General features: G+C 45.0%; 1 protein-coding gene across 5 annotated transcripts in view; it reads left to right on the forward strand.

The window, feature by feature from the left end:
- Nucleotides 1-25,674, forward strand: part of UBE2Q2 (ubiquitin conjugating enzyme E2 Q2) — a 56,790-nt gene extending 31,116 nt beyond the window's left edge. For 3 of the 5 annotated variants that reach the window (XM_082238403.1, XM_082238404.1, XM_082238407.1), the window contains 7 exons: nt 11,940-12,000; nt 13,703-13,793; nt 14,039-14,097; nt 19,251-19,299; nt 21,378-21,473; nt 22,290-22,365; nt 23,988-25,674. In XM_082238403.1, the coding sequence (XP_082094529.1) occupies nt 11,940-12,000; nt 13,703-13,793; nt 14,039-14,097; nt 19,251-19,299; nt 21,378-21,473; nt 22,290-22,365; nt 23,988-24,019 (464 nt within the window). In that variant the 3' untranslated portion in view covers nt 24,020-25,674. The remainder of the gene's footprint in view (nt 1-11,939; nt 12,001-13,702; nt 13,794-14,038; nt 14,098-19,250; nt 19,300-21,377; nt 21,474-22,289; nt 22,366-23,987) is intronic. The other 2 variants (XM_082238405.1, XM_082238406.1) reach the window with 1 other exon arrangement.
- The last annotated feature ends 1,319 nt before the right edge of the window (nt 25,675-26,993 follow it).

A 26,993-nucleotide genomic window follows, 5' to 3' on the forward strand; every position in this document is an offset into this window, starting at 1 on the left:
ACATTACGTCTGCTCTAAAATTAGGGTACTGTTGCAAAGTCCCGTCGAAGTGAGCCACAAGCCCTCCTGCTCTCCGTGCCAATCCCACGCCCTCCGGTCTGGGTCCCGGTTGCCCTTGCTTAACAAGCATTTCAAACCTGGCGTGTAGGTCTCTGTAGGCGGCTGTAGTCTCCTCCTCCCGTTTCTTGGAAGCCAATACCTCTGAGGACAACTGGGTCACTGCCTCTTGCAGCGCGGAGATCCTCTGTTCTTCCGTCATCTTGCTAACCTTTGTGAGCTCGCTTACAGACACCCCTCTTCCTCCCCTAGCGGCTTCTGCTCCCGCTGCGAGGTTTCAGGTTTCTGAAGCTTTGAAGAGACGGGTCTTACTGTCAGAGCTGCTACCAGGTCCCAGCTCACATAGGACCACGCCACACAGCGTCCACTTTAAAAGAGTCTTTATTGAGTTACAGGTTTCATTTCCGAACTGCAGCGTGCAGCTCTACACCTTCTGCTCTAGGTCGGCGAAGACCCGTCTGAGTCCCCGCCTCTTGCACACCAGCTTAATACCCTAGCCTTGCTCCACCTCCTTCGCCTCTCCCTACGTCTCTGGGTCCTTCTGCCCCCCTGGGCCTCCTCCCTTCTACTCTCCTCTGACGCTGACCCCCCTGATCCTTCTGCCTCCTTGCGGCGGGCTTTAGGACCTGGCTCACTCTCCGGGCTGCTTACTGCTCCAGCTTCCGCTGCATTTGAACTTGGCGCGCGCGCCCAACTCTCTACTTTCCTCTTGACCGTTGCCTCGCTCTCTGAGGAGGGCGTGACCACCCCTGACTCGTGCCCTCCCTCCTGCTGACAGCCTCCGGAACCCGATGCCTGGCTACCTTCCTCCCTGCTGCTCTCAGTCTTGAGCGTGGGTCCCGACTTCCAGCTGCTGCCGCCCTCAGTTATGAGCGTGGGTCCCGACTTCCAGCTGCTGCTCTCTGAATCTCCTCTGTTCCCTTCCTCCTGGGGTGTCCCCCCGGATCCCCCCCTTGCTCTGCTCACTGGGGCTCCCTTTTGGGAGTCCTCTGACTCACTGCTTAGGCTTGGAGATCTCGGGTCGTCATCATCACTCATTCTCCCTTCGGCTTCCTCCCCCTCGCTCTCTGTTTCCACCCTTCTCTGCGTCTCTGCTTCTGAACCCCTGACACGTATGAAGGGCAAAGGCTGAAATTTTCTGCCATTGCGCTCTCGCTCTTTCTCCTTAACACAGAGTTAAAACATTGTTCAAAGACTACAGCATGATCCTTCCAATATAATACAACAAGTTGTGCAGAATCCTTCAGTTCCCTATGTTTATTAGCATATATGAAACTGGCATGCTCCAGGGCTTTTGCCCTATGTTCTCTTGAGAAAAATTGTGCATTTACTTGGTAAACAAATGCTTGTAGATTTTCTCCTATAGATCAGCACAGCCAGCCAATTATCTGACCGTCCTCTTCATTCTGTATTTAGTTCATTTCATGAAATAGCACAGTAGAGGAGTAAGACATTGTTTGAGCTACCTCCATATTGAGTTTTAAGGCTTTTTTTCAGTAGTGATTTTTTCACAAGGTCAGGCTGTGTCTAGGAGCCTCAGTGGCATTCATAGGGTGTTAATACTGAGCACAAAACCAGGCATTTGGTCTGGCAAAGATGTATACATCTGAGTGTGTCCTTGCAGCTGCAGAAATATTACAAGGGTTCCCAGAGGCTGTCAAAAACTGGCCTTGACTTTTGCGCTTCTATGAGAGTTTGAATTGGGTGTCTACCTTAACTTATAAAAAGGGTAGCTAGATTTTTTTTAATTTTATCCAGACATCTTTACTGAAAGTTCAAAAAGTACATACTTGTATGTGCACTAAACATGATGAGACATAAATAAAAGAGAGAAAAAGAGAAACAGCCCCCGTGTAGAAGGGGAAATAAAGGGAGGAGGGGGGAAACCCAAAACTGTATACTTTACAAAGTTGTTATTGTACTCCACCAGAACTTAACCTATTACACTATTTGTAAGAATGGATTCCAAATATCATTGAATTTGTCCATGGCAAGTCTGTGTTTATATGCAAGTTGTTCTTACGTGGCGAGTTTGTATAAGTCCCCAATCCAATCGTAGAAGGGAGCAGCATTATTATTTTTCCAATTCTTCAGTATCCGTCTTTTAGCTGTGGTCAGGGCACGGAGAGTCCACTCATATTGTCCTTTCGTAGGGTTCCATGTGCTTGAAAATATTCAAGAGGATACTTTGCTCTGTAAATGTAAGGTTGTTCCGTACAGTTCTGTTGATGATTACAGTTACCTTCTGCCAAAAATATGTCAGTATAGGACAATGAAATAACATATGTTTTAGAGAAGTATTATCCCTATTGCATTTCCCACAGTTAGATACCTTAGATAGCCCGAAAAGGGTAGCCAGAATAACTGGAAAGTGCAGCCCACTGAAGATACGGAAAGAAGGAGAGGCTTTTGTAGAGTAATACTTGGATTTATTGAATTGAGCTTTGAGTCTTCTTAATGGATATTGACAAAAAAGTAATTTAAACTAATTGCGCCCATTTTAAAAAAAATACTCTTTGAAATATGATTCATGTTTGTAGGTGGCTTTAATTTCTTATATTAGATTCGAACACTTGTTCTAAGATTTTATTAACAAGAGATATGAAATGGGAGTAGAAGAGTGGAGGGAAAGGTTGCTATAACTTATATAATGGCATTGCTTTCAGGGATTGTACGTCTCTGCGGGATTTAGAAACTTAAAAACCCTTTAAATTAAGAAAGTTTTTTTATAAGCCTTAAAAGGAGCCAGGATTTTCCCAAGGGTCCCTGCCTGTCATAAAATCATGGAATTGTAAAGTTGGAAATAACCCCAGTGGTCATCTAGTCCAGCCCCCTGCAATGCAGGAATCTCAGCTCAAGCATCCAGGACAGATGACCATCCAGCCTCTGCTTTAAAACCTCTAAGGAAATAGTCACCACCTTCCAATTGAGTCCTGTTCCACTGCTGGATGTTCTTCCTGATGTTGAGTTGGAATCCCCTTTCTTGTAACGTGAAGCCATTGGTTCGGGTCCTGCCCTCCAGAGGAGGAGAAAACAGGCTTGCTCCATTTCCCATGGGATAGCCCTTGAGTTATTTGAAGATGGCTATCAGATCTCCTCTCCCTCTCCTCCTTTCCAGGCCAAACATACCCTTTCCACATGGTTTCCAGACCCTTGATCATCTTGGTTGCCCTCCGCTGCACACATTTCAGCTTGCCAATAGTATTCCTAATTTGTGGTGCCCAAAATCGAACATAGTATTCCAGGTGTGGGCTGGCCAAGGCAGGATAGAGTGGTATTATTACTTCCCTTGATTGGGACACTATACTAGTGTTGATGCAGCCTAGAATAGCATTAGCTTTTTTTGCTGCTGCATCATACTGTTGACTCGTGCTAAGTTTGTGGTTCACTAAGGCACCTAGATCCTTTTCATGTGTACTAGCTGGGTACACCCCCCCCCCATATCTTACATTTGTGCAGCTGGTCCTTCCTGTCTAAGTGTGGAACCTGACATTTGTGCCTATTCAAATTTATTTTGTTAGTTTTGGCCCAGTTCTCCAATTTGTTAAGGTCATATTGAATCCCAGTTCTGCCTTCTGCACTATTCTGTCATAGAAGTTGTTCAAATTTTGCATTAAAAAGGGTGAGACCTGTTTTATGGAAGCAAGCCTGGTATGATAGTTGTGACTGGTGAGAACATTCTAGGCAGGGCTGGAGGATCTCAAGTGCTTCATTGGTGTGGCATCTCAAAACCGGAAACATGTCCAGCCCTTCAGCCTGGCACGAGGGGCAACTGTGCTATATAAAAAGGCTATGTGATTGGAGGAACAGACATTCCATGGGAAACTCAGGATGGCGTGGATACATGTGCAAAGCCCCCAAGGCAGCAAAAGTTTTGGATTACTGGATGGTTCTCAGTAGATTGAGAAGGGTTTTGGTTTTTTTACTCCCAGCTGTTTGACAACAGCAAGAACACATGGTTGCTCCCTCACCCCTTCATTCTACTGAAATGAAGGCAGCTTGGGAGAAACCCAGGAGTGGGTTTTTGTGTGGCAGGACTGTGAGTTTATTCATCCCAGTGCGTTATGGGACACAGGAGGCAAATGCCGCAGTTCCTTGCGCAATATTTTTGCACCTGACTTTGCCCACTGCATGTGATTCTAGTTGATGATCCTCTTGCGATTATTAAAAAACAAACTGGTCGATCCCACAAGTCTGGTTCAGGTAGGGATGTTGAAAGGTACTCTCTCTAGTTTTCGACTTAAATGTGCCTAGCTCTGGGATAAAGACTATCCAAATGCATTGCATCTGCTTCTAATAAGGCTTGCATGGTACTTGTGCTTCCCGGGTTGTTCCTGGTTTCATTTCACGTCTGGGGAATTACCTATCCGTGCTAGAAGGAACGCATCCTTAAGATGCGGCATTCTTAATCAGTGCCAGGGTCTTTGCTATCTATAGATATAAGCTCTTGACACACAGTTAGCTAGCTAGTAATCCCGAGGTAGTGTTGCGTTGTATCTGCTCTTACGAAAGGCCCCCATATCATAGAATCATAGAGTTGGAAGAGACCACAAGGGCCATCGAGTCCAACCCCCTGCCAAGCAGGAAACACCATCAGAGCACTCCTGACATATGGTTGTCAAGCCTCTGCTTAAAGACCTCCAAAGTAGGAGACTCCACCACACTCCTTGGCAGCAAATTCCACTGTCGAACAGCTCTTACTGTCAGGAACTTCTTCCTAATGTTTAGGTGGAATCTTCTTTCTTGTAGTTTGGATCCATTGCTCCGTGTCCGCTTCTCTGGAGCAGCAGAAAACAACCTTTCTCCCTCCTCTATGTGACATCCTTTTATATATTTGAACATGGCTATCATATCACCCCTTAACCTCCTCTTCTCCAGGCTAAACATGCCCAGCTCCCTTAGCCGTTCCTCATAAGGCATCGTTTCCAGGCCTTTGACCATTTTGGTTGCCCTCCTCTGGACACATTCCAGTTTGTCAGTGTCCTTCTTGAATTGTGGTGCCCAGAACTGGACACAGTACTCCAGGTGTGGTCTGACCAGAGCAGAATACAGTGGCACTATTACTTCCCTTGATCTAGATGCTATACTCCTATTGATGCAGCCCAGAATTGCATTGGCTTTTTTAACTGCTGCGTCACACTGTTGGCTCATGTCAAGTTTGTGGTCAACCAAGACTCCTAGATCCTTTTCACATGTACTGCTCTCAAGCCAGGTGTCCCCCATCTTGTATTTGTGCCTCTCATTTTTTTTGCCCAAGTGCAATACTTTACATTTCTCCCTGTTAAAATTCATCTTGTTTGTTTTGGCCCAGTTCTCTAATCTGTCAAGGTCGTTTTGAAGTGTGATCCTGTCCTCTGGGGTGTTAGCCACCCCTCCCAGTTTGGTGTCATCTGCAAATTTGATCAGGATGCCCTTGAGTCCATCATCCAAGTCGTTGATAAAGATGTTGAATAAGACCGGGCCCAAGACAGAACCCTGTGGCACCCCACTAGTCACTCTTCTCCAGGATGAAGAGGAACCATTGATGAGCACCCTTTGGGTTCGGTCAGTCAGCCAGTTACAAATCCACTGAGTGGTAGCATAGTCAAGACCGCATTTTACCAGCTTCTTTACAAGAATATCATGGGGCACCTTGTCAAATGCCTTGCTGAAATCAAGGTAGGCTACATCCACTGCGTTCCCTTCATCTACCAGGCTTGTAATTCTGTCAAAAAACGAGATCAGGTTAGTCTGACATGACCTATTTTTCAGAAATCCATGCTGACTATTGGTGATCACAGCATTCCTTTCTAGGTGCTCACAGACTGTTTGCTTAATGATCTGCTCCAGAATCTTCCCTGGTATTGATGTCAGACTGACTGGGCGGTAATTATTTGGGTCCTCTCTTTTCCCCTTTTTGAAAATAGGGACAACATTTGCCCTCCTCCAGTCTGCCGGGACTTCGCCTGTTCTCCAGGAATTCTCAAAGATGACTGCCAGTGGTTCTGAGATCACATCTGCCAGTTCTTTTAATACTCTTGGATGCAGTTCATCTGGCCCTGGAGACTTGAATACATCTAAACTAGCCAAATATTCTTGTACTATCTCCTTAGTTATTCTGGGCTGTGTTTCCTTTGCTGAATCATTTGCTCCAAATTCTTCAGGTCGGGCATTGTTTTCTTTATCGGAGAAGACTGAGGCAAAGAAGGCATTGAGGAGTTCAGCCCTTTCTGTGTCCCCTGTTTGCATTTCACCATCTTCTCCTCTGAGTGACCCCACTGTTTCTTTGTTCTTCCTTTTGCTACGAACATACCCATAAAAGCCTTTTTTGTTGCTTTTAACCTCTCTAGCAAGCCTGAGTTCATTCTGTGCTTTAGCTTTTCTGACTTTGTGTCTACACCTGCTGGCTATTTGTTTGAATTCCTCTTTGGTGGTTTCCCCCCTTTTCCATTTTTTGTACACATCCTTTTTTAATCTTAATTCAGTTAAAAGTTTTTTAGATAGCCACCCTGGCTTCTTTAGGCACCTTCCATGTTTCCGTCTCAATGGTATTGCCTGACGTTGTGCTTTTACTATCTCCCTCTTAACAAACTCCCAGCCATCATGAACTCCCTTTCCTTTTAGTATTGTTGTCCATGGGATCTCACCCAGCACTTCCCTAAGTTTTATGAAGTCGGCTTTCTTAAAGTCAAGAAATTGAGTCCTAGTATGCTTGGCTGCTCCTTTCCGCTGTATAGTAAACTTCAGAAGAGCATGATCACTCGCGCCTAATGATCCTTCCACTTCTACCCCACTAACCAGGTCATCAACATTGGCTAGGACCAGATCTAAAATGGCTGTTCCTCTTGTTGCTTCTCCCACTTTCTGGACAATGAAGTTGTCTGCAAGGCCAGTGAGGAATCTGTTTGACCTTATGCTCTTGGCTGAGTTTGACGTCCAACAAATATCTGGGTAATTGAAGTCCCCCATTACTACTATCTCCCTTCCTTTTGCATGCTTGGCCATCTGTTCCAGGAAGGCATCATCTATGTCCTCCGTTTGGCTTGGGGATCTATATTAAACTCCCACAATGAGGTCTCTGTTATTCTTCTCTCCCTTAATTTTGACCCAAATGCTCTCACTTTGGCTTTGAGGTTCTAAATCTTGGATCTCTTCACATCCCTGACATATAACGCAACTCCTCCTCCTTTCTTGTCTGGTCTGTTTCTCTGAAATAGATTGTATCCCCCCATTATTACATTCCAATCGTGGGACTTATCCCACCAGGTTTCAGTGATGCCTATTATGTCATATTTAGTTTGCTGTACTAAGAGCTCAAGCTCATCTTGTTTATTTCCCATGCTTTGCGCATTAGTGTACAGACATTGAAGTCCATTAATCATTCCCCCGTGTCTCTTATTTAAGGATTTTTTCCTCCCACCACTAGGTCCGCGTGCTGTTTGCTCCATTTGGTCTATGACATTTGGATGATCATCTTCATTAATTGATAGACTCCTACCTTCAGGAGCACTGTCTCCCTCCCCCACATTAGTCAGTTTAAAGCCCTCCTGATGAGGTTTCTGAGATTTTTGGCAAAAACATTTCTCTCAACCGTTGTGAGGTGCAGCCCATCACTTGCCAGAAGTCCATCTTCAAGAAACTGCAGTCCGTGATCTAAGAATCCAAACCGTTCCTGTTTACACCATTTGCGAAGCCAGCTGTTCACTTCCACTATTTTCCCCTCTCTCCCTGGGCCACGTCGTTCAACTGGGAGGACAGATGAGATGACAATTTGTGCATTTAGTTGCTTCAATTTCCTGCCGAGAGCCTCGTAGTCTCTTTTGATCTTCTGGAGGCTATTGCTTGCAGTGTCATTGGTTCCCACATGAACCAAGAGGAAGGGGTATTTGTCAGTGGGTTTTATGATTCCTTGCAGTCGTTCAGTTACATCTTGGATCTTAGCCCCGGGGAGACAGCACACTTCCCGAGACATCTTGTCAGGCCCACAGATCACTGCTTCTGTTCCCCTCAGTAGGGAATCCCCTATCACCACTACACGCCTCCTCTTGGGTTTGGTCGGGGTTCTTCCATGAGCTGTCCGTTCCAAGGTCGCCTGCACATTCCCTGAGGACTGACTTTGCTGCTCGTCTTCATATACCTGATCGACTGTAATGAGGGAGAGATCCTCAAATGGAGTCTGCTCTTCGTCTTCCATGCTAGGGGAGAGGATCTCAAAGCGATTGTGTATTTCTAAACAATCAGAGTGAACCCTGGGCCTCCTACTTCTTTGAGTCACGTTTCTCCATATATCTGGCTCCTGTGTTGGTGAACTAGACTCCTTCTCAGGGGAGTCCCCTGTCTCCTCCTTGGTGGAGACGGTGTGCTCTGTTGCTTCCAAGAAGAGCTCCAGCTCTCTAATTCTTTGGAGCGTAGCTACACGTTCCTCCAGTTGCTGGACTTTGTCTTTTAAGAGGGCAATCAACATGCAATTGCTGCAGGTAAAGCTGCCTGCAACCTTTGGCAAGATGGCAAACATTGCGCAGGAATCGCAGGCGACTGCAGCTGTTCCCTCCCCTTCCATCTTGAGATTGTGTCATTGGGGGTGGCTACAGAGGTCCTCCATCATAAAAAGCTTGAAGACAGGACAAATAACTTCCCCCACAAAAAAACCTAGGTCTCCCCCAACAAACGTTTGAGACTAGCTCCCCTAAATCTAAAAGATGGATATAACTGCGCGCGCCGCTGCCCTGCAAACTCTGATAAGCTCCTCCCAGAGCTAATCCCCTGCCTCAACAGAAATCCTGCCCCCTCTGACCTTTACACAGGGAAAACAGCTAATCAGCCACAAAGAAACACACACACACAAGAAAACCCTTTTTGCTGCTTCTTCAACTGCTGCCCTGCAAACTCTGATAAGCTCCTCCCACAGCTAATCCCCTGCCTCAACAGAAACCCTGCCCCCTCTGACCTTTACACAGGGAAAACAGCTAATCAGCCACAAAGAAACACACACACACAAGAAAACCCTTTTTGCTCCTTCTTCAACTGCTGCCCTGCAAACTCTGATAAGCTCCTCCCACAGCTAATCCCCTGCCTCAACAGAAACCCTGCCCCCTCTGACCTTTACACAGGGAAAACAGCTAATCAGCCACAAAGAAACACACACACACAAGAAAACCCTTTTTGCTCCTTCTTCAACTGCTGCCCTGCAAACTCTCTGCTCTTACGAAAGGCCCCCATATGAACCAGTGCACCTTGGAATAGAAGTGGCTTGAGAGTGGAGATTCTATCAGCTGTGCATTTTGACAGTATCCAGCTGCTTCATCTTCAGACTGCAGTCTGAGCTGAGCTGGAGATAACAGTGAAATATTCACAAAATGGAAGGATTCTTGTTTTTAGGGGCCTGGCCAGCCTAATTAGAAATACAGGAGTACTTCTGGCATCCCACCTCCACTAAAGTTCCCAATTCATTTTCCCACCTTGGCCACAGATCTGCTCTTCCCTCTAGAGCTGAGATGGGGAACCTGTGTCCCTCCAGATATAGTTTGGGGCTGATGGGAATTGGGAGCCCAACAGAATTCCCATCCCTGCTCTAGAGCGCCTAGGTGAGCGTGAAAAGGTAGATGCAAACATTCTTTTAAGTTCAAAAGATGGCATCCCAGGAAGACAACCCACAAACAAGGGAATTGTCTGCTGATCATTTGCATAGTGGACCATTATATGTATGGACTGGTGGTTTGGCTGCCTGGCCTGATCTTGCACCTCCCTTAATCCTACGCCTGCCCTTTGAATTAATTTGTTGTTTATTTGTATAAAATTTGGAACATTAATAAAAATCATTTGGGGGGAAATGCCATGCCTGTTCAAGGAGGCCTGCTGCAGTCATTTGTTTGGGTGGGTGTGGGATGAACCAGTGCAATCTTACATAGACAAAATCCTTCATTTCTTTAAATAATCTTTCAACCACTCGATGCCTCTGCAACTCTGTTTCCTTTAATCCTTAACCAGTTGTTATGGGAAACTTAGTTTTACAGAAACTCCCTTCCCAAACTCTTCTCCTCGCCCCAAGTGTAATCTGGTGTTCTACTAAGGCCAACAGAATCTGAGATCAGAAAAGGCAGCTTACAACTGTAAGGCATGATGGCACTGGCAAGAACTGCAAGTGCTGCTCCTGAATCACGGCCTTCTTCTATGCATTTGTAACCCGTTCTTCACTAAGGGAACCTAGCAGCCCCTGGCTCTGGTTATCTCCCTCTTGGACTCCTGCAATGTGCTCTACGTGGGGCTACCTTTGAAGGTGACCCGGAAACTTCCAGCTAATCCAGAATGTGGCAGCTACACTGGTGATGGAGCGGCTACCAAGACCACATAACACCGGTCTTGAAAGACCTACTTTGGCTCCCAGTACGTTTCTGAGAACAATTCAAAGTGTTGGTGCTGACCTTTAAAGCCCTAAACGGCCTCAGTCCTGTATACCTGAAGAAGCGTCTCCAGCCCAGACACTGAGGTCCAGCACCGAGGGCCTTCTGGTGGTTCCCTCACCGTGAGAAGTGAGGTTACAGGGAACCAGGCAGAGGGCCTTCTCAGTAGTGGTGCCAGCCCTTTGGAACGCCCTCCCATCAGATGTCTTCTAAAAGTCAGATAGTTACTTCCTTGACACCTGAAGGCAGCCCTGTTCAGGGAGGTTTTTAATGTTTGATGTTTTATTGTGCTTTTAATTCTGTTGGGAGCCGTCCAGAGTGGCTGGGGAAACCCAGCCAGATGGGCGGGGTATTAATTATTTATCTATTTATCTATTTATACCCCCGCCCATCTGGCTGGGTTTCCCCAGCCACTCTGGACGGCTCCCAGATATTACTATTATTGCTTGAGCAGGCAGAGAGAGGCCTGCCTACTTTTCGCATCATAATCGCAACTCGTTCTGCTAAGACCCCACTTTTTATTATTTGTAAGTCATTTTAAACTAACTAGGAGATTTGCCTCTAGAGAGAGCATCTCTCCAGGACTTTCTTCTTTAGTTGGGGCTGGCAACATAGACTGTTTGGCACTGGAAAGACTGCAGAAACTAAATTTTGTAGCTTCTTCTATTAATACAAATGCAGGAAAGAAACTGAATGGGATTTTCCTGGCCTTTTTATTTGCTTTATCTTCTCTTCCACATATTTGTGTGTGGCATTTTGAAAGCCACAGAATTCACTCGTTTTAAAAATACATTCTTGGGGATTTTCTATATGCTTATTTGCCTCATTCAGCAGCAGATGCTGCCCCAGGAACCTCAGCTGATGCGTCTGCTGTGCAGATCAGCTGGGAGAAGGCGCAGTCATTCAGTATGTGCGCAGTTGCTGCCGTTAGAGTGTTGCTGTTATTATTTTTACTGAAGGTGCAAGTAGAATGAATCAATAAGCTCTTTCCCTGAGACATTCTCTACAAGCTGTTCTTTCCTGCAGCAGGAGGTTTCCCTGGTGTGATTTTCTGCTGCAAAATAGAGGAGAGTTTGTGGAGGAAAGGTGGGGAAAGAGTCATGGAAACCCTAACTTGTCGTGGAAAAAGGCTGCAAGAGGTTTTCCAGGCACATATAATTCATGGTACTGTAAATAGTGTCAAAACAGAGGCTGTAGGTTTTCTGAAGCTAGGCCCATGTGGAGCCAGTCTTGTAATGGAGGGCATTGGGAGCGCCATGTGGGAGCAAGATATAATTTTGCCCTCAGTGACAAAGGTAGGATTGCTCTTATTTGTGAAGTTCTGCTTTCATCCAAACAGCTCTGTGCTGCTGAGGAAAAGAGAGGACCTTGCTCATTCAGAACTCAGCATCTCTTTGCATTCAACCTTTGTGGAGTTCCAGATTGCTATCTTGGGTTTGGGTGTGGGTGTGTTTTCTAGTAACAACGGAAGCAAGCAACCCTTTTCATTTCCATTTTCTGCAGGGATTTATTCAGTGGAACTTGTAAATGACAGCCTATATGACTGGCATGTAAAACTTCTAAGGTAAGTTGACTTTTCCCCACCCCAACACTGTGCTAAATCAGTGGTTTTGCTATTGATGGATAGCTGGGTTGGTGGATGAAGGTGCATGATGATAATCATTTGATGTCCGGACCTAGGAAAGTTGTATACTATGTTGCAGATTAGCGTATTTGCTTAAGGTTAGGGTTGTCACTCTAGACTTTTTTGTAGATCTAATTGGCTAGGTCACTTGATTAGCCAGTGCATCTCTTTTAAAAAACAGACTTTTAAGTGCTTATAAAACTGCAGAGGGCTGATACTCTTGCAGGAGAGGCATTCCTTCCTGTGTAAAGTAAATCAGTCCCCATTGTGACGCAGTGTACAGTGGTACCTTTAATTCTCAAATTTAATTAGCTCTGCAAGTCTGTTCCAAAACATTTTACAATCTAACAAGATAATTGATTCATAAAATGAAAGCAATAATCAATGTTCTGTACTATAAAATAAATAAGACAGTATTGTAGATGATAAAAATTAAAATTATTTTTTTTCCTTGCCTGCACTGATGGTAGTCATTGTTTGGATTGGGGGGGGGGGGCTTTTATCCATTTCCACAGTCACACAATCAATCAATCAATCAATCAATCATAAAATGAAAAACAAGCCACAGTCACAAAAATGAAAAAGCCACACAAAAAAGCAAAAATTAGCAAAAACAAAAGCACCAAATATCACCTCAGAACACTGCAATCAGAAACAGAAGGCTTTAATTATGGTAGGGGCGGGCCTTAAATTAGCTGCTCAAGGATACAAACGGAATGAAAAAAGCCTTTATTACGATGGGGGGGACTTAAATTTGCTGTGCAAGGGTAAAATGGGATGAAAAAAGCCTTAATTACTATACGAAGGACTCAAATTAGCTGCGCAACAGTGAAAACAGAAGCTCAGGAGCACGTTCGGCTTCTGGGGCAAAGTTCGAAAACCGGAACATCTACTTCCGGGTTTGCAGCATTCGAGTTCTGAGTTGTTCGGGAACTAAGCTGTTTGAAAACTGAGGTACCACTGTATATTGTCTAAACCTTGTTTTTATTCATACAAGAGGTGCTAAACAAGGCGCAGCAGCCCTGAATGCTGCATCTCATCTATTCTTCTCCTCACCCAAAAACCCCTTCCTCCTCCCCAAGGCTACAAACTGTTCCTTATACATTTCAATAAATACATAAGGAGCATTTCAAACTGCTTGCTATTTATCTAACAGGTTTATAAACTGTTCTCAAGAAAGAATTCTTCCAAAAACAGTTTAAAAAATATGCACCGAAACATAAAGAAAATAAAAATTTTAAACTGTTTAATTCACATCCATCTTTAAGAATGCAAAGCCTAGAGACTTGGTGGGCATTTTTTTTTATTAAGTCATACATTCTTTGAGATTCCTGTGAAACAGAGAGTCTTAGGATATGGAATCTGTTCCTCAAGACTCCTAAGTCTGCAGCTGATGTGCAGGAATATTCCCTATTCTCTGATGACTCCAGCACTGCCCTCCAGAGAAACACTTGCCTGCAGCCAGGATGTTCATTAGGACCCTTAACTGCAGGTGAGCCACACCCTGTAAACAGCTGGCCTTTCATTCTGAAGGAAATGCTTCACTCAGCATGGCACGGCCTAGTTGTTTGCGAAAGGTAGTGACAACCACTCAGAACGGAGCGACTCAATCCTTCTGCTTTTCCTCATTCTCCATTGGTAGGGTTGATCCTGACAGCCCTTTGCATAGTGATCTTCAAGTCTTAAAAGAAAAAGAAGGTGTAGAATATATTTTGCTCAACTTCTCTTTTAAGGTAAGAGGAAAATAGTATCCAGTGTGTGAAAAATTTTTCATTGGTATGTAAATCCAAAGCAAATAGTTAACGAGAATTATGTTCTTTAATTTTATTGAGTCTACTTTGAGTAGAACTTGGTTGGATACAATCCCATATTGCAAATAAAAATAATTAAAATATAGGACTTCAGAATGATGTATTTGCAACAGGGCATCAAATTTAGAAAGTTTTTGACTTTTGGATTTACTTTTTTTTGTTCTTAGGATAACTTTCCTTTTGATCCTCCATTTGTGAGAGTGGTCTCTCCTGTGCTCACTGGCGGGTAGGTGTTGGTTTTTTTAACACACACACACACACACACACACACACACACACAGTGTTTCTTAAGAATAAATCACAAAGCTGTTACATTAACATTTGGGGAGTTATGTTTTAGCACATGGTTCTGTGGCCACCTGATGTTGCACTGGAAGTCTTATGCAGTGCAGACATCTGTCATAGACAGCAGTGGTTTCCAAGTTAGGAGGTTTCCTAACTTGGCTCTGCCAGGATAAGTGTTCTTGTTAGAATCATAGCGTTGGAAGGGACCATGAGGGTCATCTAGTCTAACCCCACAACTGTGCACATTCTTGGACAGGAAGACAAGCATGGTACAGCTGTTGCAGGTCACTGCAGCAGCTCCCTTGCCATCCATGTCTCTTGGTCCTATGTACCCCACGAGACAGCACCCCAACCCCCCCCCCTCAAAACACCCCTGTTTACAAGTCCTGGTCATGAGCTCCCAAATACTGCAATCAGCTAACTAGAACTGTTGTTTTAATGGAATACTGTATTTCCACCCTACAAATGCATTCAAGGCAGCTTACAAATATCCTGAAACAGCAATTGTACAGCAATATCAAATCTAGATAATTTAAAACAGCAATACCAAAAAAAGAACACCAGGAGCACCAGAAAAACTAAAGCCAGGCTGCCTATGAGCAGCAATTCAATCAGGTGGCACTGAGGGCAACAATAAAAACCATTTGGGAGGGAGTTTTACAGCTGGGAGTGCAACCCTAGGAAAGCCACTTGCCTCTCTTCCAAGGGTGGGGTAAAACGTACAGGACCTCCAGTGACTGACTCTCCTGCCAGGCTGGTTCATGTAGGAAAAAGCAACCCATAAGGTACCCAGTCAGGACCAGGTTACTTTAAGTCAGTGTTTCCCAACCTTTTTTGGGCAAAGGCACACTTGTTTGATGAAAAAAATCTCGAGGCACACCACCATTACAGCCCCGTGACGTCAGCGCGCAGCGCCACGCCGGGAGGGACGCATGAAAGTGTAAGTTTCAAGTTTTTTCCCTCCCCCTTGCCGGGGAACCTCCAAGCTTGGGGGGGGGGGGAGGCAGCAAAGCGAGGCAGGAAGGAGAGCGCGGCTTGGCTGGGTGAGCTTTGGCAGGGGCAGGGAATGAGAGCCGCGAGGCGGGCGCTGCGGATGGAGGTGCTGCCCGCCGAGCTCGCAGGCAGCCAGGCAGGCAGACGGCGAGAGCCCCGCGCTGGGCGGCCCCTCCTCGCCGCCCCGCCTCTCGCCGCCCGACTCGCCCGCCTCCCTCCAGGCAACATCTCGCGGCACACTAGTGTGCCGCGGAACAGTGGTTGAAAAACACTGCTTTAAGTCACCTCGCTTGCCTGCAATGAGGAGAAGAAGATGAGTCTGACTTACATTAATTTCTCTTTTAAAATGTGTTGCTTATACACCAGCCCTCTTCTCTCCAGAGTTTTAATTAATGTTCCCTTGCTGTGCTTGTGCCTTTTGAGAGGCTGGAGCGGGTGTTGAGCACATTCTCCTTTTTTGCAGCAGCCATAGGCAGGGTGCATTGGCTCATACTGCTTGTGGTGTAATAAGAGTTGTGCTAGATCAGACCAAAGGGCTGTCTTGTCAAGCCTCTTTTTCCCAGTGGCCATGCAGATGCTTCTGAAAAGCTTGCAAACAAGACATGAGGGCAGTGGCTTTCTCATGCTGTTGGTATTCTGAGGCATCTAGGCATCATGATTTGTATTCAGATTACCTTAGTCCCCTTCTAAAGGCATATTAGCTAGTAGCCATCACCACATTGTGCAGCAGCCAGTTCAAGAGCTGTAACTGTGGTTTGCAGTTTTGTCTATCCTAACGCTCCCAGCAGTTAGCTTCTTTGGATGCTCCACCTTCTAGTGTTAGGTGAAAAAGTGGTGACCTTCTCTCTGTCCTGGGAGACCCCACACTCAAATCCCCTGTAGCCTTGAAGCTCGTTGGGTGACACTCACGCTGCAAACCCACAGGATAAAACGGGTGGGGGCAGGGACAGGGAGAGACCATGTTTGTGACACTGGTCTTCTTGTGGGGAGGTCAGCGTAAAGTAACAGACCGACCACTTTGCTGTCAGTGAAGCTGACAAGAATTCACCCCTATAAGCACTATGCCACTTCATAAACCGAGGGTGGAGGGGAATTGAGTTGCAAGCTCATGCACTTCTACTGTGTCAAGCCCTGTGCCTTTGGGAAGCTAGCATGTCCATTAATCTCCTTTGCAGAAGGAATTTGCATGGGGCGGCTGAGGGCATGCAAACATGAGATCTCCATACTTGCTTTCTCAAATGGCACAGTGCCAGGAGCAGTGTTGGCCTTGATATTTCTTCATCTTTAATGGTGGGCTAGCTAAGGCCATGGTACAGCCTGTACCAGTTCTGTAGTCTTTTTGTCACTGGATCTCCGTTGCAAGTACTCGGTGTCATAGAGCCTTGGGACTTTCCTTGTCCAGCAAGCTATGCACCTTTGCATGATTCCCCATCCCCATTTCAACATCATGGAGCTCTAGGAATCAAAAGGAACTGCCTTTGGGTCTTCTGCACCTTCCCACAGACTTGTTGGGAATAGTAGAGGGAGGGCAGAGTTCCAGCTGTTGGCTGAGAAACTGTGTGAGGCTGACCTCTCCAAAGCCACCAGCTGATAGGGGGATGTGGGGGTGTGAGAAGAGCAGCAGTGGTTCCCATGGCTGTGTGAGAAGAGTTGCTATCAAAGCAAAGCTCCGTGTTTGTTTGACATTTAAAGGTTTTGGAGAATGGTGGCACCAGACTTTAGTGATGATGCCCCTTTGCCCAAGGAAGGAATCCAGCAATTGGCTGGAAGAATAAAACTTAAAGCCCCCAATCTCTCGATTGCTACTTTCATACATAAGCTTGGCAGAAATGGTTTGTTTTGCATTGCTGTCCATATCAGTTCTGATGCGCGTGCCAAGAGTTGACAGCTTTATCGCTCAGGTGCACAAATTCAGTTCCCACGCATTGTGACTTGTCCCCGCTCCCGCCTTGTCTTGCCTCCTACTGGAAACCTTGGATACTGTTCTGACTGCAGCATGACTGTCAGTTGCCTGTAAGGACCACCTGGAGTTGGTTTTTGTCTTGCTTCCTTCCAACTTTGGTTCATACCTCCCAGCCAGCTGACTCTGAGAGAAGCTTTGCCCCCTTCCCCCACATTCACACATGACACTGTGAACATAATGGGGCCAGTCTTCACTGCAGTTGCTAAAGCAGAGACATAATGATGGATGTTTTGGTGACCAGTTTCTCTGGTCACAGAGATGCCAAAAGCACAGCCGTGTCACTTGAAAAAATTCAAGCATGATCTAAACTCTGACATGGTTCAGATGTAACAGGACAACATGGCTTCCTGTTATGTGAATGAGCTACAGTGACCCTCAGTCTCACAATCCCACCGCCTCCTGAGATCAGAAGCTTCTGCTTCCCCCTTTAAGTCTGAAACCATGGTTTTGAGCCTGGACTGTCCTCCATATCCAGAGTTTAAACAAACCAGTTTTGCAAAATCTGATATACAGTGGGACCTCGGGTTAAGAACTTAATTTGTTCCGGAGGTCTGTTCTTAACCTGAAACTGTTCTTAACCTGAGGTACCACTTTAGCTAATGAGGCCTCCTGCTGCTGCCACACTGCGATTTCTGTTCTCATCCTGAAACAGTTCTTAACACGAGGTACTATTTCTGGGTTAGTGGAGTCTGTAACCTGAAGCGTCTGTAACCTGATGCGCCTGTAACCTGAGGTACCACTGTAAAGAGAAATGGAGGTTTGCTTAAAAGTGGAACAGCTGCTTCTGATACTTCAGCCACAAAAGAGGGGTCTTGGCGACCTGTCACCTTTCATGTGAATGGACTCCTCTTCAACTATCCAGTTTTAAGCAAGCCTCCATTTCTCTTTACAGTGGTACCTCGGGTTACAGATGCTTCAGGTTACAGACTCTGCTAACCCAGAAATATTACCTTGGGTTAAGAACTTTGCTTCCAGGTTGCCAATGAAAGAAGAAATGTTTGTATTCATTTTATGTTTCCGCTTATGTCCTTATTTATGTTAATATTTTCTTACATTATCTGTTGTCAGTACTTAATTGAAAGCCTCAATAAACACACACACACACACATTTTAAGGGGGACTAAGCTCTAGATTTGTTCGCATGATGGGAAGCCATGGTTTCCTCTTGCCTCTGAACTGGGCCATCATTTAGTAAAGTGGTTTTCCTTTGTGGGCTGTTTGCATACATTTTGTACCTGGTGGTAGTGGCCAGCTTGGGGGGGGGGAGGGTTGATCTGATAGCCCTTCCACTCTTGACTCTCTGACATGTATAACTTCAGAATAAATCATGTGAGAGATTAACCAAAGACGACGGTGCTAATTTTCTACTCCAGTTGGAGGGAAGTGAACAAAGGTTAAAAGTGGTGATTGTTTTTAAATGTTTCCTTTGTTGTATTTTCTAAGCCGCTGACAAAGAGAACAGCAAAGTGTAACAGTAATAAAATGCACTAAAATGAGGACTGGATTGTTGTCAGAACAGTGATATCAAAACAGTGAGTGCGCAGTGATTATGCACAGTTGGCTAACTCTTTCAGTTACATCAGGGCTGATTATAGAGCTGATGCCAAAGGGGTTTAAAGCCATGGATTGAATAGCTTGGATGCCAGGGCCTGGCCCAAGGCATTTTGGCACCTGAGGCAAACCACAAAATGGCACCCTCCTCCCTGCCAGGGTAGAAGGGGAGATGGAAGCTCTACACCTGCCTCACCTGGTCTCACAGGTAGTCTGTTTCTGTTTGATGCTTTGAGTTTGATGCTTTGAGTTCACGTAGCTTCTCATTTGTACATTCACGAGCTTTTATTGTTTTGTGTCCAGAATAATTCCAATAGACCAAGCCAATGAGGACATCTTGACTTTGGCTCACCAATATTTAACCTTTTTAATACTCCTTGTTTGAGCGTGCTGTCTAAATGGCTGGCTCCCATCTGAATGACATAAGCAGACAAAACAGTGCTGGGAAGATCCAGATTGTACAACTCAGAATAACCCTTCTGTTGAATATGATTCTAGTACACAAATGCTTGTCTCATAATTAATATGTTAGTCTTTCCAAGGTCTTACTGAAAATCATACTCTAAACTTGCTTTTCTGTCCTGCAGGTATGTTCTCGGTGGAGGTGCATTATGCATGGAGCTGCTTACTAAACAGGTACATGCAGAATCAAAAGTCTTGCTCCAGATTTGTCTGCTCCTATGGAAGTCCTCTGCAGCTGGTTGAACAGACCCCCATTTCCAAATTCTTATAATGTCCAGCTGACTCAGAATGGCATCTTACAGGGCTACTAAAGCAGTTTCTGTGCCAAACTGGGCCTATACCTTGATTGAAATGAATCTAGAAAATCAGTTACCTCCAAGAGTGCCTGAATTGGGTCCACGACCACTCGCTCAAGAATGGGAGATTAGCACTGGCCAGTAGTTACTTAGATTTTCTGAATCAAGGGGTGGTTTCTTGAAGAGTGGTTTTACCACTGCCTCCCTCAAGCAGGCAGAGACCGCCCTCTCTTACAAGGAGGCATTAATCACCAGCCAGCTGTCCCCTTCCTGCTAGTTTTTATCAGCCAAGAGGGACAAGAGTCCACAATGCCCTGACCAATCCAAGCATTTTGTCCACCCTCGATGCCTTCTTTGCTCCCTTCACTGCTACTTAGGGAAGCTCGATGATGCAGCCAGATCTTTCCTCCAGTTGTTTGAGCTGTCTCCCAACTTGTTTAATCACCCTAAGCTCTGGAGGTTACCAGGGAGTCAAATGGGCTCCACGAAGTGGGAGAGAGCAGTCAAGCTGATCATGTCAATGGCCTGAGCCATTCATATATTCCCGAGATTGCCCAGGGCTTCAACAGGAGCGCCAGTCATATCAGCTGCATAATCCCCCCAAGCCACCTGGAAACCCATTGCATCCATCAGCCTCCAACGACAGACCATCCTCATAGGTCCCCACCTCTGCAGAAGGGAAGGAATGCTGAAAGCCTCGACAGGAAGTGACTGGACCATGACAAGGGTCAATACCCCCCCCCTTTCAGAGCACCCTGTTCCTGCCCAGTGGAAAAAACAACATTCAGAGTGTGGCCTCCCACCTGCTTTGGCCTGGTGACACGTTGAGACAGTCCCATGGTTATCATGGCAGCCATGAAGTCCTGAGCCACCGCAGAGCCAGTCACCTTGGCATGGGTCCCTCAGAACCAACCGTCTGAGAGTCCTCAACGTCAGCTCTGTCAGCTCAGGCAGGGAAACTGCTGAGCAGGAAGGTGGACAGTAAACCAGCAGAATCCCGATTCTGTCCCTATTGCCCAACGCCTGGAACACACACTCTAGATTCTGCCTGCCCCCCAGCAACTGGACAGTGAGAGAATTTCTTTACACCACAGCAGTTCTCCCTCCCTGACCCTCAAGTCTGGCCTGATGGGGACAACTGGGTGAGACCACCCTGCTCACCCACCCAGGCATCAGTGATACAGACCAGATGGGCTTCCTTATCCGCAACTGGATAATGCTTCGAGCTGCATTCATTCATGCTGGCATTCAGCAACAGCAGCTGCAGACCAGGCAGGCTGATATGACAAGCACAGTTCCTCAGGTTGGAGGGGGGGCTGGCACACGACACAGTCACCAACTGCCTGCGATTGTGCCCCTTACCTGGCTTGCCCTACCTCCTGCACCGTTCCTCTCCCTACCCTGAACCATTGTGATTGGTTCTCCCCCGCTCCCCTTTTCCCAGGCACATCCCAATAACAGTCCTGAATTTAAACACAATTTAAAATTGGTTAAAGACAAATAAAAATAATTAAAACAAAAACAGTTTAAAATACAAACTAATCAAAACAAAGTAGCTGAAAACAATTAGAAAGATAGACCAGAACACTAGACTGTGTGTCACAGTAAATCTTCCTTTCCAGCTATAAGTAATGAGATCTGAATATGTTTTTAATTTATTAAACAAACATTGTAATTGTTATGAATTTTCATGGCATTTGGAGACATGTGCTTACGATTTTATTTTTTGCCTTGCCAGGAAACTTTGACTTTTACTCTTCCTTGCTCCCCTGTAACATACTCCTATTTCATATTTTCTCCTCTTGTGGCAAATAATTGCCATTTTCAAAAGTTAGAACGTCAACCCAAATTAACCTGGTTTAGTGTAGAGAGGTCTGTTTGGGATTGAATGTTTTCTCCAAGACAAGCGGACAAAATGCAATCCTTTTCTGGAATTTTCTTTTCTTTTTTGTTCAGGGTTGGAGTAGTGCCTATTCAACAGAATCTGTCATCATGCAGATCAATGCCACATTAGTCAAAGGAAAAGCCAGAGTACAATTTGGAGCAAATAAGGTAAATACACGCCAGGATTCTTTTTCTGCTGTTCATGTATTGTGGTAGAACAGCTAGTGTAAGAGCAGTCCTGGGGCCAAATGTATTGCTTTCCTTTCCTTCGGACCACATCAGCAGCAAGGCCAAGAGGGGGGTTGTGTCACCTGGGCCCAGGACTTGCGCCCCAGAGAGGTCACTTTCGTGCCTCCAACGCAGCAAGAACAACATGGGAGGCTGTGGTTATGAATGAAGCTCAGCCTGATTGGCACTTTTTTTCAAAGCTGGAAAAGCACTAACTAGGCTTGGGGAAGGGAGGTGGGGAGCCTCAAGGACCCTGTCAGAGCCCCCCTGCCTCCTTCTCAATGCCACTGCTGCCCCAGGAGCTGCTTCTTGCTCCCTGCCTGCCTGGGGCAACCAAAAAAGGCTATGAGCGCCACGTGTTAGACTACCCTGGTATGAATGTGTGTGACCCACAGTAAATGATCAAAGCAGGCACTCAGTTGGCAATATTTTCTTGGCTAGTTGACTGCAACCCCATACCTGTGAAATAATGTAATGTGTGCTGAAGAATGGTTGTTGGGCTTTGGCAGTTTTTAGATGGGGCTTATTGCAGAAGAGGCAAACCCCTGTTCAGGGAACTTAACCATTCCAAGCAACGTTTATGTCCCCCAGGATCCCACCAGGTTGAGAAGTCGGGGAAGAAAAACACTTTAAACAGACTGTGGGGAGAGCCTGTCACCAGCAGCGTAAAAACTAACCAGCATGCATCCAAGCTGAGTCAGAACTACTCTGACATGCTTGGGATATGTACTTCAACCATTCATCTCTTTCTTTCAGAACCAATATAACCTAGCAAGAGCACAGCAATCCTATAAATCTCTAGTACAGTTACATGAGAAAAATGGTATGTATGGTATGTATGCATGCTATGGTAAAACACATAGTTGTGTAAGTATAACGTCAGAGGAGAGAAGCCACTCCGCTCCCCATATGCATGTTTTTCGCAGGCATCCAGAGCTGCGAATAGTCTGGTTCTGTAAACAGTGTAATAGTGTGTTGGGAAGTTGGTCATAACTTAACTCCTACTTCCCTGATACATAAATATAATCGTAACCCCCACCAAGGTTTAATCTGAAAATTAGATCAGCTAATTGATCTCAGTAGACTGGTAGGGCAGCAATTTAAGGTCACACTTTTTGGGGAGGTCTAGTGAATTAAAGAAGTGGAGGAAAGAAGTTAAAATTTACCTTTCTAATAATGAATTGTAGTTTTGATTTGGTTTCATTGTAGATCCTATCAGGCCTAGTGCTAGTGGTTGACAGTTGTCCCAGGGCCCCTCACGCTGGCCCAACCCAGCTGTGCCACCCTACCACTCTCCTTGCCAGGCTCCCGGACAGCCATTTCAGTATTGAGCAGGCCGTGGTGCCACTTCTCTGTTCCCATCTGTGACAGCCAGCTGCCATTTAGCTTCTGCAAAGTGCAATGCCCAGCAGACCCACACTGGGGGGAGCTGGAGGCCCATCAGTGGCACCATACTGAGAGCCCCCTTAAGACTGGTCCTGGTCCTGGTATTAGATCCTGGTAATATAAAGGTAGGGGACACAGGTGGCACTGTGGTCTAAACCACTGAGCCTAGGGCTTGCCGATCAGAAGGTCGGCGGTTCGAATCCCCACGATGGGGTGAGCTCCTGTTGCTCGGTCCCTGCTCCTGCCCACCTAGCAGTTCGAAAGCACGTCAAAGTGCAAGTAGATAAATAGGTACCACTCTGGTGGGAATGTAAACAGCATTTCAATGCACTGCTCTGGTTTCACCAGAAGCGGCTTAGTCATGCTGGTCACATGACCCGGAAAAACTGTGGACAAATGCTGCCTCCCTCAGCCTATAGAGCAAGATGAGCGCCAGAACCCCAGTCGTTCACGACTGGACCTAACAGTCAGGGGTACCTTTACCTTTTAATATACAGGTGGGTTAATAATTCTTTGCTTGCATGTTTGCTCATTAGGACAGTCCATCAAGTAAGTTACAGATAGGTAGCCGTGTTGGTCTGCCATAGTCAAAATAAAAAAATTCCTTCCAGTAGCACCTTAAAGACCAACTAAGTTAGTTCTTGGTATGAGCTTTCGTGTGCATGCACACTTCTTCAGATACACATCTGTATCTGAAGAAGTGTGCATGCACACGAAAGCTCATACCAAGAACTAACTTAGTTGGTCTTTAAGGTGCTACTGGAAGGAATTTTTTTATTTTGACATCAAGTAAGTTGTTTTCCAAATGTTGCTGGTTTTTGCATAATATCTTCCAGTTGCAAAACTGGATTCCTAAGCACCGAGTTATTTATATGTAGACTGAAACACATTAAACAACTCATGTTATCTTATGTGGATGCTCAGAACACCTGTCTGCACTGGTGCTTCAACCAAGTATCATGGTACATTATATAGTTATTAAGCACGTGTACAATTACAAAATGGGTGTTGCCACCACTGCTGCACATTTGTTAATGCCAAATCTTTTTTTATATATACTTCCTGCAGGCTGGTTCACACCTCCTAAAGAAGATGGTTAACATTGTGGACTTTTCATACACTTGGACCAATGTCAGTAAAAGATTTTCCTTCCAACACAGATTCAACTACGAATGCCCCCATAACAGCCATACTGAAGATTCTAGCTCATTGATAACTAGTGGATAATCTATTGACTGACACATCCAGTATAAGCTACAGCTGTACAATTCTGCTCTTCTGTCAAGTATCTTCAACTGAACAGTTTTAAAACTTTATTGTCCCCATGAATTAAGCATACCAATCCCCACCCCATTTTAGAGTGTGAATCCTTCAAACTGGGCTCTTGGGGTTTACAAAAATACCGGTCATTAAGATCTCCCCCCTTTTGTATGCACTTATTTGTTTTTCCAAACTGCAGACAACTGCAATATATTTTATTTAAAGCCAACCAAGTTGAATAAAGTTAATTTAATAATATGTTACAACGTTTTTAGGTCTCATTAAATCAGACTCCTTCCTCCTCCCCTTGGTCTATAACTGAGAGCATTCATAGTATTGCCAAATTTGATGATGATAGGAGAACTGCAATGTTAAATCATTAAAACTCTTCTTCTTCTTTCATGGCTGTATTGAGGATATGAGCTGTTTCTGGGCAGAGATGCCCTTGAGGTGCCCTGCTGCTGCCAAGAGAACTTTGTGACTAGTCATATCCACTGGGGCATCGGTTTTTTGCTGGGCTACTTTGCTACTTGTTGGCTCTTGTCGGCTCCTTTGAAAGGAGGAGCCATAGATATAAAGCTTGAAGTTATTTAAAATACTAGAAACCTTCTTAGGCATTCGATTCTATTAACGGGTTGTTGCAATCATTTGTAGAGTAATGAACTTTAAAAAGCAATTGGCAGAAATCAAGAAGACACTCCTTTGAAAATGATTTTTTAAACAAAAGCAACAGTAACAAGTCCCAGGGATCACTCGATTCAGAGTTTTTTTTAAGAAGGTTGCTATAGTTGTGACCATGGTTTCATTGAAAAACTAATGGGGAACTGCTCTTCCATTTAGGAAATGAATCTGGATCTGTAGCTGCTGTGGGTCGGGAACTGCTATAACATTGCCTTACCTTTTTTAAAAAAATCAGGTGTGATTATTATTTTTTGGTAGCTGAAATTGACCTTTTTGTTCACAGGAAATAAGGGTATAAGCACTTTTTTGGGGGGAGGGGGGTCTCCAGAAATGTCTCTGCCCCTCAGCCCTCCTTCTTGACCTTGGAGAAAAAAATCCTAAATTTGTGCTTTTTTGTGCCCAGGCATTTGGTCACATAAACTGTTTTTGTTTGGATTTTTTTAGCTTGGAGGATTGGATTAGAAGGATTTGGCCTGGTCAAAGACTGTTTGATGCAGTCTTTTAGGGAGTGGATGACTTCCAGCTTCCCCGCTTGTTTGATTGTACATATTATTCCAGTGAAATCCTGTTAGCAGCCGTAAGGCAGAGGCCGAATTCTGTAAGCATTTCTGCAGCTCCTTTTCAAACCTGAGGCTAAAACTTTGAATACATTATTGAATTCTTTAATATTCTAATGGACAAGCAGAATGACAGGTGCACACTTGGCTTGCTTTTTATTGTTTCTGAGTTTCATTTTTCATTGCAGAATTATTTAGCAGTGTACGGTAATCTGTAAACTTGCATCAAGTTTATGAATAAAGAACCTTTTTAAGAATTCTGTTTGTCACTTTATTTCTGGAAGGAGTCTGCTTTCAGTGACTGAGTGTGGTATCTTGCAGCTGATGTTTCGTAAACATGAGAAATGGCACACAGTACTAAAAAGGTGATCTACTATGCTGTACACTAATACAATAGTTTAAAAAGCATAATACCAATCTTTAGTAGTGGTGTTTAAGCCCATAGTGTGGTATTCAACCCATGAGTAGACCCACTGAAGTAAATAGATATGGCTAACATAGGCTCAATAGTTTCAGTGGGCCTGCATAAAAGCTGCATGTTCACATTTGCAAACGAAGAAGCTAAGTTATTGTCTTTTTTGTCACTGAATTAGAAACTAGAAAAAACCAAAAGCATGAATCACAACTTGGCGAAAGTGAGAGAGCACTGTGATAATTTTAAATGACCTACTTCTCACTCAAAAGCTCTCATGAAGAGTTGGTTTTGTCTTTCAGTCTCACACATAACATTCTGTGATACAGATTCATGTAGACATGACATTAGTGACTGAAGTAATTTTGAAGCTTTGTTGGCTGCTTTAAAGAAAATATTTGAAGTTGTTTGTCTGCAGTCTGAGACAATGAATGCAAAAGTAGAAACCAGAGAGCCATGCAGGGCTTGGGGGGGGGGTCTTCAGTTTACTCAGGGTGGAGTCCCCTCAGTGCCCCACAAAACCTAAATTGCTTCGGCAGGGGGAAAGTTCCCTCCAGCCCCCGAGGGGAAAAATCCTTGACAGCAGGAAACCGTGTACAGATTTATTATATGGGGCATTTTAGTTTAAAGAAAAGTTAAGTAAAGGGACATCATAGAGGTGTGTGAAATTATGTATGGCATGGAGAAAGTGTATGGAGTATCTTGCGATACTGAACCTGGAGCCCCAATGCAGCATAGCATCTGAGGATTCAGGACAAACACACAGTGCTATGCAATTCGTCCCTTCAAGAGGTAGTGATTCCCACCAGTTTTGATACATACACACACACACACACACCTCCACTGTCAAAGACAGTATGCCTTGAAATACTGGTTTCTGGGATTCATGGGGAGGCGAGTAGTGAGCCAGAATACTGGGCCAGTAGAGAGCCAAATGTTGGCCTTTTCTAGGTATTATGAAGACTGCATTCTTGCTTAGTCGTCTTCTTAGTCTTCTCCAAGCTAAATATATCCAGTTCCTTCAGATATCCCTTATAGGAATTTTCTAGTCAACACACAGCTGCAACTACATCCCAGGATGGTTCTCATGATAAAATTGGGGGGGGGAGGACCTTGACCTTGGAAGAAAAGTGGGATACAAGTGTAATGCATGAAGTCTCACTT

The sequence above is a fragment of the Podarcis vaucheri genome, assembly GCF_965113315.1.
Source record: "Podarcis vaucheri genome assembly, chromosome: 9".
Lineage (NCBI taxonomy): Eukaryota > Metazoa > Chordata > Lepidosauria > Squamata > Lacertidae > Podarcis > Podarcis vaucheri.